The 17,510-nt window shown below is 44.0% G+C and overlaps 1 protein-coding gene across 1 annotated transcript in view; it reads right to left on the reverse strand.

Moving 5' to 3' along the window:
- The window catches only part of COL19A1 (collagen type XIX alpha 1 chain), a 204,041-nt gene that overhangs the window by 103,313 nt on the left and 83,218 nt on the right, over window positions 1-17,510 (reverse strand). The window contains exons 11-13 of the mRNA XM_054394527.1: window positions 13,180-13,233; window positions 913-966; window positions 225-260 (exon numbers count right to left, since the gene is read on the reverse strand). Coding sequence (XP_054250502.1) covers window positions 225-260; window positions 913-966; window positions 13,180-13,233 — 144 coding nt within the window. The remainder of the gene's footprint in view (window positions 1-224; window positions 261-912; window positions 967-13,179; window positions 13,234-17,510) is intronic.

A 17,510-nucleotide genomic window follows, 5' to 3' on the forward strand; every position in this document is an offset into this window, starting at 1 on the left:
ACCAAACCAAATAATATTCTTGTTGGGAAGGAAGATATTTGAGACATGCTTATTTGCTTTATATTTATAAAATTCTTTTTTCCTTGCCTTGCAATTTAACAGAAAACAAGAGAGCCATTCTAAACAGACAATACTGAAAGCATTTACATTGCAAATAGCTCAGAACTGCACCAGTTCTCTCTCAGTGATTTCGCTTCATCTGGTTTTGGTTTGCATCTACTTACACTCAGGGCAGCTGGTCCTGGAGGTCCTGAATCTCCCTGGGTCAAAGAGAGAGTAAAGAAAGGAGGAAGCTCTTTAGTTGCAAACATTTAACCTCAGGGCATTTTAGAGTCAATTCAGTGTGATCACCAAATGTGCTGTGCCCAGGAAAAGGGGTGAGGGAAGCAATATTCATTAATGACACAGAGGTACAGAGTTCACCACAGGTTAGATGGAAAAAGAGAGGGGGGGGAAACCCAGGGCAAATCTCTGCATAAATTAATTCCAGCTTTAAAAAAAGAAATCTATAAAAGCAGAAATCCTCCCAAAGCTATTTGCATCTGTTACAGGCACAAGCTGCAGCTTGCATGCACAAGGTGGCCACTGAAGCCAACGTGACAGCTCACATATGTAAGGACATCTGACTGCCTAAAATCCTCCCAGAGCTAGGTGCTTGTGGTAGGAACCTTGCTTGGGAGATCTGTAGGCTCAGTTCGTGGGAGCAAATCACAGCAGCCAGCGATTCTGAATTCAAGGCTCCTGCTCTAGAATTCCTTTCCAACTTTGCTGTGACCAGAAGGACCTTGTGTCCCACATTTAGACTTTGTCTGGGTTCATATCCAAGTGGAGCTACACAAGTGGCAGCAGTGGGTGTGTGTTCAATGCTGAAGGGATAGGCACACACATATAGACAGGCAACTTGAAAAATACCTTCTCTCCTTTAGGGCCAGCCATACCAGGAATGCCAGGGTCACCTCTTTGGCCCTAGACAAAGAAGAAAAATACACATTCATTATTTCAAGAATTTCAAGAATCAAGAAGGTTGGAAGAGATCTCAAAGATCATTGAGTCCAACCTGTCACCCTCAATCTTATGATTATCTAAACCATGTCACCAATTGCCACGTCCAATCCCCTCCTGAACACCTCCAGGGATGGTGACTCCACCACCTCCCTGGGCAGCACATTCCAATGGCCAACCACTCTCTCTGTGAAGAACTTTCTCCTCACCTCCAGCCTAAACTTTACTCCCCTGGCGCAGCTTGAGACTGTGTCCTCTTGTTCTGCTGCTGGCTGCCTGGGAGAAGAGACCAACCCCCTCCTGGCTACAACCTCCCTTCAGGGAGTTGTAGACAGCAATGAGGTCTCCCCTGAGCCTCCTCTTCTCCAGGCTAAACAGTCCCAGCTCCCTCAGCCTCTCCTCACAGGGCTTGTGCTCAAGGCCTCTCCCCAGCCTCGTTGCCCTTCTCTGGACATGCTCCAGCAATTCAACATCTTTCCTAAACTGAGGGGCCCAGAACTGGACACAGTACTCCAGGTGTGGCCTAACCAGTGCTGTGTACAGGGGTACAATGACCTCCCTGCTCCTGCTGGCCACACTATGCCTGATGCAGGCCAGGATGCCATTGGCTCTCTTGGCCACCTGGGCACACTGCTGGCTCATGTTCAGCTGCTGTCAACCAGCACCCCCAGGTCCCTTTCCACCTGGCTGCTCTCCAGCCACTCTGACCCCGGCCTGTAGCTCTGCATGGGGTTGTTGTGGCCAAAGTGGAGCACCCGGCACTTGGACTTGTTGAATGCCATCCTGTTGGACTCTGCCCATCTGTCCAGCCTGTCAAGGTCCCTCTGCAGAGCCCTTCTACCTTCTAACAGATCAACACCTGCTCCCAGCTTGGTGTCATCTGCAAATTTACTGATGATGGACTCAATCCCCTCATCCAGATCATCAATAAAGATATTGAACAGGATGGGGCCCAGCACTGATCCCTGGGGGACACCACTAGTGACAGGCTGCCAGCTGGATGTGGCACCATTCACCACCACTCTCTGGGCTCAGCCCTCCAGCCAGTTCCTAACCCAGCACAGTGCTGCTGTCCAAGCCACAGGCTGCCAGCTTGGCCAGGAGTTTGCTGTGGGGGACAGTGTCAAAGGCCTTGCTGAAGTCCAGGTAGACTACATCCACAGCCTTTCCCACGTCCACCAGGCTGGTCACCTGATCATAGAAGGAGATCAGGTTGGTGAGGGCTTGGAGTGGGTCCAGAGGAGGCCATGAAGATGATCAGAGGGCTGGAGAACCTCCTCCATGGGAACAGGCTGAGAGAGTTGGGGCTGTTCAGCCTGGAGAAGAGAAGGCTCCAGGATGACATAACAGCAGCCTTCCAGTACCTGAAAGGGGCTATAGGAAAGCTGGGGAGGGGCTTTTGACAAGGGCTTGTAGTAATAGGACAAGAGGGAATGGATTGAAGCTTGAGGAAGGGTAGATTGAGACTGGAGATTAGGAAGAAATGCTTCAGACTGAGGGTGGTGAGACGCTGGAACAGGTTGCCCAGGGAGGCTGTGGTTGCCCCCTCCCTGGAGGTGTCCAAGGACAGGTTGGATGAGGCCCTGAGCAACGTGGTCTAGTGGAAGGTGTCCTTGCCCATGGAAGGGGGGTTGGAACTGGATGACCTTTAAGTTCCCTTCCAACCCAAACCATACTATGATACAATTCTATGATATTTGTTGTCATCTGTGGAAAGTGGACAAAACTCTATAGTGCTATGAAGTAGCTGCTACTAACCATAAGTAGATCACATTATTAATACTACTATGTCATAAGTCTTTATTTTCATTCTTCAGTCCCAGTAGGTTTGTGTCTTGAACGGCTGACAAATATCATAGAACCATAGAATCATAGAATTGTTTCAGCAGGAAAAGACCTCTGAGATCATTGAGTCCAACCATCAACCTATCACTACCATGGCCACTGACCCGTGGTCCCAAGTGCCATGGCCACACGTTTCTTGAACACCTTCAGGGATGGTGACCAAAAACTTCCTTGGACAATCTCTTCCAATGCCTGACCACTCATTCAGTAAAGAAGATTTCAGGCCATTTCCTCTCATTCCATCACCTGATACTACGGAGAAGAGACCAACCTCCACATCACTCTAACCTCCTTCAGAAAAAGCAATACTGCACTCACCAAACCTCCTCAAAAATCAAGAAAGAGACAAAGGTGGAGAGAGAGCTCCACAAGCAGTACTAAACCATAAGCAGGATACTCCACAAAAAAGGACTTAACCATAATGAAGTTGCTCCAGAAACAGAACTAAACCACAATAAAGATGCTCCAAAAACAGAACTAAACCATGATAAAGATGCACCAGAAACAGAACTAAACCATGATAAAGATGCTGCAGAAACAGAAATAAAGCTTAATGAAAATTCTCCAGAAGCAGAACTAAAGCATAATGAAGATCCTCCACAAACAGAACTAAACTACAATAAAGATGCTCCACAAACAGAACTAAACCATAATGAAGATGCTCCACAACAGGACTAAACGATAATGAAGATACCCCAGAAACAGAAGTAAACCATAGTGAAGATGCTCCAGGAACAGAAATAAACGATAATGAAGATACTCCAGAAACAGATCTAAACCTTAATTAAGATGGTCCACAAACAGGACTAAACCATAATGAAGATGCTCCAGAAAGAGAACTAAACCATAATGAAGATACTCCAAAAGCAGAACTAAGCCATAATGAAGATACTCCACAAACAGAACTAAACCACAATAAAGATGCCGCAGAAACAGAAATAAACCTTAATGAAGATTCTCCACAAGCAGACCTAAACCATGATGAAGATACTCCAGAAACAGAACTAAACCATAATGAAGATGCTGCACAAACAGAACTAAACCATAATGAAGATGCTCCAGAAACAGGACTAAACCATAACAAAGATGCACCACAAACAGAACTAAACCATAATGAAGATGCTCCAGAAACAGAACTAAATCATAATGAAGATGCTCCACAAACTGATCTAAACCTTAATGAAGATGCTCCACAAACAGAACTAAACCATAATGAAGATACTCCAAAAGCAGAACTAAACCTTGAGGAAGATGCTCCAAAACCAGAACTAAGCCATAATGAAGATGCTCCAGAATCAGAACTAAACCATAATGCAGATACTCCACAAACAGAACTAAACCATAATGAAGATGCTCCACAAAAAGAACTAAACCATAATGAAGATGCTTCACAAACAGAACTAAGCCATAATGAAGATGCTTCAGAAACAGAACTAAACCATAATGAAGATACTCCACAAAAAGAACTAAACCATAATGAAGATGCTCCACAAACAGGACTGAACCATAATGAAGATGCTCCACAAACAGAACTAAACCGTAATGAAGATGCACCACAAAAAGGACTAAACCATAATGAAGATGCACCACAAACAGAACTAAACCATGATGAAGATACTCCAATAACAGAAATAAACCATGATGAAGGTGCTCCAGAAACAGAACTAAACCATAATGCAGATACTCCACAAGCAGGACTAAACTATAATGAAGATACTCCACAAACAGACCTAAACCATAATGAAGATTCTCCACCAACAGGACTAAACCATGATGAGATGCTTCTCAAGCAGGACTGAACCCTAGTGAGATACTCCACAAACAGGACTGAACCCTAGTGAGAGACTCCACAAACAGGACTGAACCCTAGTGAGAGACTCCACAAACAGGACTGAACCCTAGTGAGAGACTCCACAAGCAGAACATCATTATTATTATGGAAGTTAAATAGGTTGAGGACAGAAAAGATTCACCTACATCTGAATTAGGGTTTACTGCTTCACTAACCCCAGTTCTTCCTAGCCCCCCTTTTTTTGGCCCTTGCAAACTCCTCCTCAGTTTGCAGGAGTTGGAAAGATGGAGACCACTGGCAAGCAAATGCTAAGTAACATCTGTGCCTTGGTGGGGACAGAAAGATGAAATCAGTGAGTGCTCTAAATCCTGCATATTGTGCAACTTCACTTCCTGCTACAATGACATTAATTCACCATCTGGAAGGAGCATCATTTACAACTATATGAGCATTTAAGTGCCCACTTTGGATTCAATTTGTGGTTGTTGTAAAATCCCCCTGATTTAGCTCTGATTTGTCCTTTATTAAGCTTGCCAAATATGTAATAGTTAAATCAGAAGGAGTTTTTGCTGCTTGAACTTTAAAAAATGTAATAAGCAGATGGAGTCAAAAACCAAGCCAAAAAAAATCCCTTGCTTTTTACAGATTATTTACTATTACCTCCAGCTACTACATTTTATTTTTTCACCTCCTTCTGAAAGACTTCATATACCACAACCACTCCATGTTCTCCTGCTAATGTTGGGCATAGGGAGGAATTTCTTCACAAGGAGGGGATGCTCCAAAGGCCTGCAGTGATAGGACCAGGCAGTAGCTCCAAACTAGAGAAGAGGAGATTGAGATTGGATGTGAGGAACAAGTTTTGTACCATAAAGGTGGTGGAAGACTGGCACAGGTTGCCTAGGGAGGTGGTTGAGGCTCCATCCCTGGAGATATTCAAAGTGAGGCTTGACAGGGCTCTGGGCAACCTGATCTAGTTGAGGATGACCCTGCTGACTGCAGAGGGGGTTGGACTGGATGACCTTTGGAGGTCCCTTCCAACCTAGATCATTCCATGATTCTATGAATATCACACCCCTTCACTCTGGCCTTCATGACCCACCCATGACCACTGCAGGCAGCTGGTTGGTAAATTTGTGGTGGTGCTTAAAATCTTTCCCCACGCTGGGCTTGTGCTTTTGGCTGTGACCATTTGTCCTGTCTACACCCTTGAGTCTTTTGTTGTATGTTCTCTTCCCCACCTCACTGGAGGTGGTTAGGAGCGAGCCAGTGAGTGGCTGTGTGATGCTTTGCTGCTGGCTGGGTGGCTTTAAAGCATGAGACCAGCAAAAAAGAGACAAGAGGATGGAGAAAGCATTCTGCTCCTGGAAATTAGCTTTTCTTGCAGACTCATCTGTTGCTTTTAACCTTGACACTAGGATGTGCTGCTTGGCTTAAAAGACACACAGGGGATTTGTAAGGGTTTAATGAGCAGATACCTCCCCAGCTGAGAGTGACTAGCTGCCAATCCTGGTGATAAAAGCCTCTGCAGCTCACAAAGGGAGATTTGAATGACAGGCCAGGGAAGTTTGAGGAAGACTTTCAGCAGTAGACTGACAATGAGCTGATCTGAGAGCAAACACAGAAGCCTAAACAAATCTAGGGTAAGAAAAGGAAACCTACTGGGAAACCTTTACATGGCTGCCAGTTCGTAAGGCTTACAGAACATTAGGGCTTGGAGATCATCCAGTCCAAAATTCCCCTGCTAAAGCAGGGTCACCTAGAGCAGGTTTTACAGGAAAGCATCCAGGCCAGTTTTGAAAGTCTCTAGAGAAGGAGACAACGTCTCTCCTCCTCCACAACCTCTCTGGGCAGCCTGTTCCAGTGCTTTGGAACCCTCAAAATCAAGAAGTTTTTCCTTCAGTTCAAGTGAAAGCTCCTTTGTTCTTGTGTGTTCCCATTGCTCCTTATCCTATCACTGGCCACTACTGAAAAGAGTCCAGTCCCATCCCCCTTGAGACATCATCATCTTTGTCATCCTCCATTGGACTCTTTAAACTGGACTGAGGGATTTTCCTATGAACTGGAGACCAGAGGGACCAGGGCCATGGAGAGGCAGGGTTCTGCTTAACAGCTTGTTAAAGAGAGGCTACTGAGATGAAGAGACAGCTGTAAAGCACAGCACAAACCTCCCCAGTCCTGGCAGAAGACAGGGCCACAGCTTTTTTTCTCAGCTGCCATCAATTACTGGCTTATCCACAGCTGGGAAGCATCTGAGAACCTCATTAACCTCTCACCCTGAGACAAAATGTTTGCCATAATAAAAGACATGAATTTGATCAGAGAAGTCTGAAGGAAAAAAAAAAAAAAGGAGTTCCCAAATAACTGAATTGTTAGTTTGGCATCAAATTATTAATAAGAAAACTCTAGAGTTGAGGAACGTTGGGAAAATTAAGTGTTTCATCCAAGGAAAACATCCTTCTTGTGCCCTAATGCTTTACTTGATGAATTCTGACCTAAGAGGCCCTGGAAAGTTCACAGAGGCCTGAGAAAGCTGTACCATGCACTTTCTCCAACAGCAACCTGAAAAACTAAGTTAAAACAACAGCCTCTGAGTCACAGGTTCACAGATAGTAGGAGTTGGAAGGAACCTTTCAAGACCTTCTAGTCCAACCCCCCTGCTAGAACAGGTTCACCCAGAGTAAATCACACAGGAACATGTCCAGGTGGGTTTGGAACGACTCCAGAGAAGGAGACTCCACAACCTCTCTGGGCAGCCTGCTCCAGGGCTCTGCCACCCTCAAAGTCAGGAAGTTTTTCCTTATGTTTACATGGAACTTCCTGTGTTCCAGTTTGGGCACCACTGAATGGGGCTGGCTCCATCTTCCTGACACTTGTCCTTTAGCTGTTGATCAGCATTAATGAGATCCCCTCTCGTCTCCTCTCCTCCAGGAGGAACAGCCCCAGCTCTCTCAGCCTTTCCTAAGGCAGATGTTCCACTCCCCTCATCATCTTAGTGGATCCCTGCTGGATGCTCTCCAGTAGCTCCTTGTCCTTCTTAAGAGCCCAAGATTGGACACAGTACTCATCAAGGCAGAACAAAGGGGAAGAAGGAGCTCCCTGAACCTGCTGGTCACACTCTTCTTAATTCATCCCAGGATGCTATTGGTGGTCTTGGCCACGAGGGCACATTGCTGCCTTATGGTTAGTCTGTTGTCCATGAGGACTCACAGGTCCTTTTCCCTGCAGCTGCTCTCCAGCAGGTCAGCCCCCAGCCTGGCTCCAGAGGAGGGCCACAAAGATGATCAGAGGGCTGGAGCACCTCTCCTATGAAGACAGGTTGAAAGAACTGGGGCTGTTCAGCCTGGAGAAGAGAAGCCTCCAGGGAGCCAGGATGTGGTTGAGGCCCCATCCCTGGAGGCATTCCATATCAGACTCAATGCGGCCCTGAGCAGCCTGATCTAGGTGTCCCTGCTGATTGCAGGGGGATTGGACAAGATGACCTTTGAATGTCCTTTCCAACCTGATGCCATCTGTGAACCTGTAATTCAGAAAATCTTTCCAAAGCTTCAAACAATGCACTGGTGTTCAGTTTATGTCTCATGAACTTCTGAATGTTGCCATTGCTCTTTTCTCATTTCTGCTGTAAAACTTCAGATTGCTGCACTACCAGAATTTTCTGGGTCCTGATCAGTGTCTGCTATCTCATCATACTTCTGTCCCTAACAGAAGCCTCACACTCTAGATGTAATTAAATGTCATTAGTAACATTGTATTTCCAAGCAATAGGATCCTTGAGGATAGACTCATCTTCAAGTCCAAGTATTATCGAACTCTACCGAGGCTGCTGCTAAACCACGTCCCTCAGTACCACATTTCTGCCTCTTTGAAACAACTCCAGGGATGGAAGGATTCAATCAGCTCCATGAGGAGCCTGTTCCAGTGTTTGAGAACCCCCTCAGCCATGGAGTTTCTTCTAATCTCCAACCTAAACCTCACATGCTGCAACCTGAGGCCATTTCCTCTCATCCTATCACTTGTTAGGAGGGAGAAGAGACCAACACCACCTAGCTCAGGGAGTTGTATAGAGCCAGAAGGTCTCTCCTCAGCCTCTCTTTCTCCACGCTAAACACCCCCAGTGCTGCTCCTCCTGTTCTCCAGACCCTTCCCCAGCTTCATTGCCATGATAAATTCATGTGCATGAGGAAGCTGCCACTATATAGTAGAGAAGAAATCACATTTACTAGGGAGAAGAGACCAACACTCTGCTTGCTCCAACCTCCTTTCAGGTAGCTGTAGAGAGCAACAAGGTCTCCCCTCAGGAGCTCTTACTCCACAAATAATTTAAGGGATCTTTGTATTGAAAAATTGCCTTTATTCTGAATGGGATAGGAGTGGAATGGAGAAGAAACTGCATTCATCAGGATTTCCTTTAGACACCACTGGGTCTGTGAAGCTCTACTTGCTACAGTCATACAAACTACAGCATTGCTAATGTTAGGTTAAAAAAAAAAGAGGAAAAAAAAGGTTAAAAAAGCTAAAAGAGTCTAAAGGGATAAACCAGAGACACTACTCAAACAATCTGGCTGCTCATATGATCCAGGGCAATACCTGCTCACAGATGGAACACCAGCACATAGCACAGGAGGACAACATTAGTAATGCATGAAGCTATTTATGGACTGCAGCAGTAAATACATGAAGTTATTTATAACTGCTCCTTAAGAAGCTACTAACAATGGTAAGCACATAACTGGTATTTATAGTAAGTATTCATGTTGTCAGATGGATATTGAATAATGTCCCAGGCTGGGACATGGCATTGTAGATCTTGGCTCAGATTCCTGGAGTGATAAACAGGGAGATGTGTACAGCAGTTCCTGCATCCAAACCTGGCTGTCAATGAGATTATCTGACCCAGGCAGCAAGAGCATAGAGTCACAGACTGCATCAAGTTGGAAGAGACCTTCAAAAGTCATCTTGTCCAACCACCCTGCACTGAGTCATTCATAGATTCATGGAATGGTTTGGGTTGGAAAGGACCTTGAAGGTCACCTAGTTCCAACACCTCTGCCATGGGCAGGAACACCTCCTACCAGCCCACGTTGCTCAAGACCTCATCCAGCCTGGGCTTGAACACCTCCATGGAGGGGGCATCCACAACCTCCCTGGGCAACCTGTTCCAGTGTCTCACCACGCTCACTATAAACAATTTCTTCCTAATCTCCAGTTTAAATTTCCCCTCTAACATCTTTAAATAGATCAGGTTGCTCAGGGCCTAATCAAATTTGATTTTGCATGGCTCCAGGCATGGGACACCCACCACCTCTCTGGGCTATCAGCAAGGGATGAGGGAAGTAAACTTCTTAAGTATGTCTCTATCATCACAGTCTCACAGTATATCAGAGGTTGGAAGGGACCTCAAGAGATTATCAGCTCCAACCCCCCTGCCAGAGCAGGATCACTTAGGGTAGTCTGCACAGGAATGCATCCAGGTGGGTTTGGAAAGTCTCCAGAGAAGGAGACTCTACAACCCCCGTGGGGAGCCTGTACCAGTGCTCTGTCACCCTCACTGTAAAGAAGTTTCTCCTCATCTTGAGGTGAAATCCTCTATGTTCTAGTTTGAACCCATTGTTCCTTGTCTTATCACTGTGAACCACCCAAAAGAGCCTGGCCCCCTCCTCCTGACATCCACCCCTTACATATTGATAGACATTCATCAGATCCCCTCTCGGCCTTCTCTTCTCCAGACTAAACAGCCCCAGGGCTCTCAGTCTCTCTTCACAGAAAACCTCATCTCCAAATCAGGTCTGCCTTCCCTCACTATCAAGAATTTGTTCCTAATCTCCAGTCTAAATCATACCTCTTCCAGCTCAAAGGCATTGCCCCTTGTCCTATCACAATAAAGCCCCCAAATCAGGTCTGCCTTCCCCTCTGTCATGCTGCTTCATTCTAGCCAGAACCTTTTGTGCAGCTAATCCAACACAAGCAGTACCAGCAAGCAAAGCTCTCCTGTGACCTGCTGCTTTCCTGGTTTTGCTCCATATCAATTCTAATATTTTTCTACCATTTGTGCAAGACAAATTGCTCAGTCATCATTTTCAAGTCCTTCACTTGTGAGCACAGAAACCTTCTATCCAGCAGGCAGACACAACAGCTGCCAGCAGCTGAGAGCAGCAGCTTTAACTGTTTTCAGGGCTTTCTTTCTGCAGCCCTGCAGATGACAGCCATGGCAGCAGATGAGCTTCATTTTTACAGAAATATCAGACAGTGCATTTCCGTAGGTGACATGGCTGGGAGAGACACTGAGAGCAACCAAGAGTCAGTGGTACATGGCCCTTTAAATTTAAACTTCATGATTGGCATCTCCATGCACAGTGATTACTGAATGCAGAGCATTTTACAGAAGGGCTGCTAATAAGGAATTACATGGGGTGGGGGGAAGGGGGCTGTTCAAATAATACCATGGTGCAATTTTACTTCCAAGATGTTTTCATGGTAGTTCTAGGATGAGAACCCGACCATTTCTTGACACATTGCAACAGTTCAGTAAATATTTCCAAAGAGAAAGGTTGAATCTTCCTTTCACAGTGTCACTATGTCAGATATGTTCGAGAGTTCACCAGATACTTGTATACCTTACTCTTCCTAAAAGGTTTCTGGAACAAGATCCCAATGCAGTAAGGGAGATCTTGTAAGACCAACAGAGAAATGTCCCCAGAGCTATGGAAAGAAGCACAGATGTGTTTTTTCCATGCTGTCAGCATTTATGTATGCATGGCAGGAGTATACAGTTCACCTTTACAGACAGGCAGGCTACAAGAGGATACCTCTTGGAATACCTCTTGGAATCACTCACTGCACAGTGTATGTTTTCATAGGGAGGACATTCACCATTGGTCCAAAATAGCATTAAATTATAATAAACTAAAAAAAAAAAAAAAAAAAAGAGGAAAAATATTGTAACGTTTGGTGTGCAGAGAAAGCCTGATGGCATAAAAAGTGTCATCATCATGTAGCCTCTTTTTAACTGCATTTTCAGTAGATCCAGCTACTGCAATGTGTCAAATGCTGAATCTTTTACTCTTTTGATAAAGTGGCTAAAAAATTAAAAAAAAAAGAAAAAACTAAGCTTTGCTGAATGGTTCTTCCAAACCCTCTATCTGGGATACCAGCCCTAGTGCAAGTCATTGTCCACAGAATTTGGAGAGGGAGGTTCAAATCCCTCTGGGATGCTTTGGTGATGATTTGATATTGGAGGGCAAACAGCATCCTGCATTAAAACAGAAGCTTAGGTTGACCCCTAGCTAGGTCAAGGAGGAGAGAGAAGAGGAAGAGGGAGATGAAGTAAAGTGATGGCTTAATTTGTTGTTGTTGTGGTAAGAAAAATGAAAGTAAAAATGATAATAGGAATAATAATGATGATAGGAATAACAATGATGATAGGAATAACAATGATGATAGGAATAATAACAATGATGATAGGAATAATAACAATGATATAATAATGATAGTAATAATAATGATGATAATAATGATGATAGAAATAATAATGATAGAAATAATGATGATAGGAATAATGATGATAGGAATGATAATGATGATAGGAATGATAATGATGATAGGAATGATAATGATGATAGGAATAATAACAATAATGAAAGTAATAATAATGAAAGGAATAGTAATAATAAAAATAAAATAATCATAATTATATACTATACATAATTGTAAATTAAATTATTATTATTACTAGTATTATTATTATCATCATCATTATCATTATTATTATTATCATCATCATTATCATTAGTTATTAGTATTATTCCTGGTCAGCTCATGCTAGCTGGCTATTTTAGTATTGCACCAAAAACCTTTCTGGTTCTATACTCTCTCATCCTGATTTAAGACACATAAAAACCAATTCAAAGGGACATTTAGATTACCAGGGCAGTTTAAATTCAAGAGGACAGTTTAAACTCAAAAGGAAATCAAAGTCAAAAGAGCAATTTAAATTCCAAACCCACAATTTGAATTCTAAACCCACAATTTGAATTTCAAACCCACAATTTAAATTCCAAACCCACAATTTAAATTTCAAACCCACAATTTAAATTTCAAACCCACAATTTAAATTTCAAACCCACAATTTAAATTCCAAACCCACAATTTAAATTCCAAACCCACAATTTAAATTCCAAACCCACAACTTAAATTTGAAACCCACAATTTAAATTTCAAACCAATTTAAATTCAAACTCACAATTTAAATTTCAAACCCACAATTTAAATTTCAAACCCACAATTTAAATTCAAACTCACAATTTAAGTTCCAAACCCACAATTTGAATTCCAAACCCACAATTTGAATTCCAAACCTTGAAATTGGACCTGATGATCTCTGAGGTCTTTCCCAACCCCTATGACTCTGTCTTGTGACTGCTAAGTCTCCAGGCATACACATTTCTCAATGCACCACTCTCCTTCCATGCATTCTGAAGTTCATTGCTTACCCATTCCCTCTAAAAGTTTGCAACTTGACTGATCATCATTCAGTTTACCTCTCTTCCATGAGTGCCTTCTGGTCCTGGTTCTCCTTTCTCTCCTTTTTCCCCCTAAAGGAATGAACATTAATTTATTAGACAGACAACCACCCGCTACCCCACGACACCTTTTAACAGGCAGGATAGTTGAAGACCCTGGGTTGTTCTGCACATACATTGCTGGCTGTACAAGCAAACCAATTTCTTACATTCCAACAGAAATTCTTTCTAATTAAATGTCCCTGAAAGATCTCTGAGAACTGCAGTCCTCCATACTCACCACAGAAAAATACTCTTGGTTCCCACAATGCTCCAAGAACATGGTGGTGGAACAGAAATGTGCACTGGGGACCAGTTTTTTCCTTGTGAAAAATCTTAACCACTGACATCAAATTAATTGCTGTTTGAGGAACAGTTCTTGGTTTCAGTGCCTGATAAGAGAGCTGCCCCTCAGTATTCTTACTTGTCTGACTCAGCCTATGGTTCACTGACTGCATTTGAGAAATGGAAAAAAATTCTGGTCTGAAAACTTTCTCACAAGTACGAATCTGAAAAACATTATGGATCAAAAAGAAGAAAATGGTAGGAAAGAGCCTTCAGATGCTGACTCTGCAGGGTAGTTCTTGGGTTTGCTCATAAAACACCAATGACAAATCACAATATTCTGTGTAGAATACATGAAAGGAGTTTTTAATTCATTAGCTCTAACTACCAGGCTGTTCTACTTAACACTCATTGCATCCCAGTGAACAAAATATACTTGCCTGACAATCATGGAATCATTCAAGTTGGAAAAGACCTGGAAGATCATCAAGTTAAAATATTATCTAACTCTACCAAATCTGGTTCGAAACCAAGTCCCTCAGCACCACATTTCTGCCTCTTTGAAACAATTCCAGGGATGGAAGGATTTAACCACATCCCTGAGGAGCCTGTTCCAGTCTTTGAGAACCCTTACAGTGAAGAGGTTTCTTCTAATCTCCAACCTAAACCTCCCCTGGTGCAACCCGAGGCCATTCCCCCCCCTTACCTTTTGTTACTAGGAAGATGAGACCAACCCCCATCTAGCTTCAAGCTCCTCTCAGGGAGCTGTAGAGAGCAATGAGGTCTCCCCTCCACCTCCTCTTCTCCACACTGAACACCCCCCAGCTCCCTCAGCTGCTCCTTCCCAGCCCTGTTCTCCAGACCCTTCCCCAGCTTAGTTGCCCTTCTCTGGACCTGCTCCAGCCCCTCAATGTCTGTCTTGGAGTGAAGGCCCCAAAACTGAACTCATTACTCAAGAAGTGGCCTCACCAGTACTGAGTCTAATAAGCATAACATAAGGAGGGAAGTCTTTCAGAACCAACAATGACAAACACCTCCATAATTGCATCTCTGTCACTAGGATGAACTTAAAAATCATAAAAGTAACTTAACTCTGATAAAAGCATGAGGACTATCAAGTCCAAGCTCTTCATATTAACCAAAGATAGCAAAGAGCCCTGTGGTGAATTTCCATCATCTCCAGGGGACTACATTTGTCTGAGCAGAACTTATTTATCAGGTCAGCATCATCCTCCTAATTTCGTTAGGTAAATGCTATTGAACTGAGATCCTTCAGCTAATTCCATTTGTGACACATCCTTGGTTCAGAGCTATTCATCCAGTGGCAATGGCAGAGGGCATTGCATCTAACAATTGGGTTTGCAAATGAGTTTGTACGAGCTTGCACAAGTAACTGAAGCCTATTAACAAAGCAGCAGCAGCAGCAAACTGTGATTTGAGCAATCCCATGCAGATGATGGCTGCACAAGTTCACAGGATCACAGATTGTTGGGGGTTGGAAGAGGCCTCTGGAGATTGTCTAGTCCAACCCCCACTGCAAGAGCAGCTTCATCTAGAGCAGATTGCAGCGGGTTTTGAAAGTCTCCAGAGAAGGAGACTCCATAACCTCTCTGGGCAGCCTGCTCCAGTGCTCTACCACCCTCAAAGTAGTTTTTCCTTATCACAGAATCACAGAATTTTAGGGGTTGCAAGGGACCTCAAAAGATCATCCAGGCAACCTGTTCCACTACCTCACCACTCTCATTGTAAGGAATTTCCTCCTAATGTCCAACCTAAATTTCCCCTCTTCCAGTTTGGAACCATTGCCCCTCCACAAGCCCTTCTAAACAGTCCCTGCCCAGCCTTCCTTCAGGTCCCCTTCAGATACTGAAATGCAGCTCTAAGGTCTCCCCTGAGCCTTCTTTTCTCCAGGCTGAGCAGCCCAAATTCTCTAAGCCTGTCTTTGTAGCTCCAGCCCTCTCATCATCTTCATGGCCCTCCTCTGGATCTGCTCCAGCAGGTCCATGTCCTTCCCACGTTAAGGACTCCAGAGCAGGACACGGCACTGCAGGTGAGGTCTCCCCAGAGCAGAGCAGAGGGACAGGATCCTCTCTCTCCATCTCTGGCCAATCTTCTTTGGATGCAGCCCAGGCTGCCACTGCCCTTCAGGGATGCAAGTGCCCATTGCTGGCTCCTGTCCAGCTCCTCATCCACCAGCACCCCCAAGCCCTTTTCTGCAGGGCTGCTCTCAACCTCATCATCCCCCAGTCTGGGGTGGTACTGAGCAATAACACTCCTTAATTAGATTATTAATTAGTGATAACACTCTTTAATGTAATTAGAGCCAGGGCTTCATGCATGATCTCTGCAAGATCAGAGTAGCAGCCTTCAACTCACTGATCCACTTTAAGCCTAGCACCTTTCCCTTGAATATTTTGTCCTCCTTATTATAACAGCACAGTAATCTATTTGGAAATAAAATACCTTCTCCTAAAAGGGTAAAGTTGTTTTGTTTTTTGCAGCCTTGCCCTGTTAATGATACTAATAAGGAATTCCTGATATCCTTTGCTCCAAACATTTTAATGGACCATTGTTAACAATAGCTGCAACAGCCTCCAAAGCATGCAAGCTGTAGAGTGTCACTAACTTGCTGTAGATAACTAATGAGTTTGGACCTCTGAAACTCCTCACAGCTCATTAAGATGGTTATGGATCCTTGCTGCTTTTAAACATTCTGCTTTTTGCTCTTCTGCCTCAGCAGAATGCTCCACAGCTTCTTGTAAAATGCACTCAGCTCAAAGTCATGCTGATTGATTTTTCTTTAAAAGGAACCAACCAACCAAATAAACCCCAAAATAAAACAGCACTTAAAAAATCACAAACAAACAAAAAAAAAAAAACCCCAACCAAACTAAAAACCCAACCAGCCAAACACAAAATAAACAAAACCCCCCACCCAAACCCCCAACACAAATAAAGCAAACCAACCAAAAACCCAAACCCAACCCTATAGCTCTTTCTGGTTTTGCAGAAGTCTGGGGTTATGAAGGAGTCCACCCCAGCAACATTCTTACTGTAACTCTTCTGCAGAGCTTGGGAAGTGGCCAATACCCAGGGTGAGTCACCTCAGGACTGCTGAGACACTAAACTATTTTAAAGAAGATGAAAGCAAGCACGACTTGTGATGATGTCTTAGTTTGGGCTGAGAGGAACTATGCAAGGAAAGAAGAGTGAGATAAGAAGCTTCCAAACAGGCTGTAAACCTGTGGCACCTAAGACTATCATTAAGACCATCATAGAAGACTATTATTGTTGACCTCTCCCTGAAGGTGTTCAAGGCCAGGTTGGACAGGGCCTTGAGCAACCAGGTCTGGTGGAAGGTGTCCCTGCCTATGGCAGGTGGGGTTGGAACTGGGTATCTTTAAAATCCCTTCCTGCCCAAACCATTCTGTGATTACGTAAGCAAAGTCAGAAAGAGACCACATAAAACATTGTAGAAATACACTTCTGCTTCTAGTAAGCTAAAATAACAGTGATGAAGACCTGGACTGATGTCATCACCATCACAGTCATGTCACAGAGTCCCAGACAATAGGTGATGCCTGACCAAGTTGGATAACATGTCAGGAGAAAGGCAGAATCACTGAATTGTTTTGATTGGAAAAGAACTTTAGGAGGCCTTGAGGAACCTGCTCTAGTGGAAAGTGTCCCTGCCCATGGTGGGGGCATTGGAACTAGATGACCTTTAAGGTCCCTTCCAATGCAAACCATTCTATTTTCAGTTGGAAAAGACCTTTAGGAGGCCTTGAGCAACCTGCTCTAGTGGAAGGTGTCCATGCCCATGGTGGGGGCATTGGAACTAGATGATCTTTAAGGTCCTTTCCAACCCAAACCATCCTATGGTTCTATGATCATTGAGATCTTCCCTTACTGCTTCACTTAGACTGAGCAATACTGTAGATGTTCCTCCTGGCTAACTACCACTTAGTGTCATGCATCCTGCTTCCAAGCATGCTCTAAGCATTTCTAAGCCCAAGAGGCTATAT

Source organism: Indicator indicator, chromosome 2 (genome assembly GCF_027791375.1).
Source record: "Indicator indicator isolate 239-I01 chromosome 2, UM_Iind_1.1, whole genome shotgun sequence".
NCBI lineage: Eukaryota > Metazoa > Chordata > Aves > Piciformes > Indicatoridae > Indicator > Indicator indicator.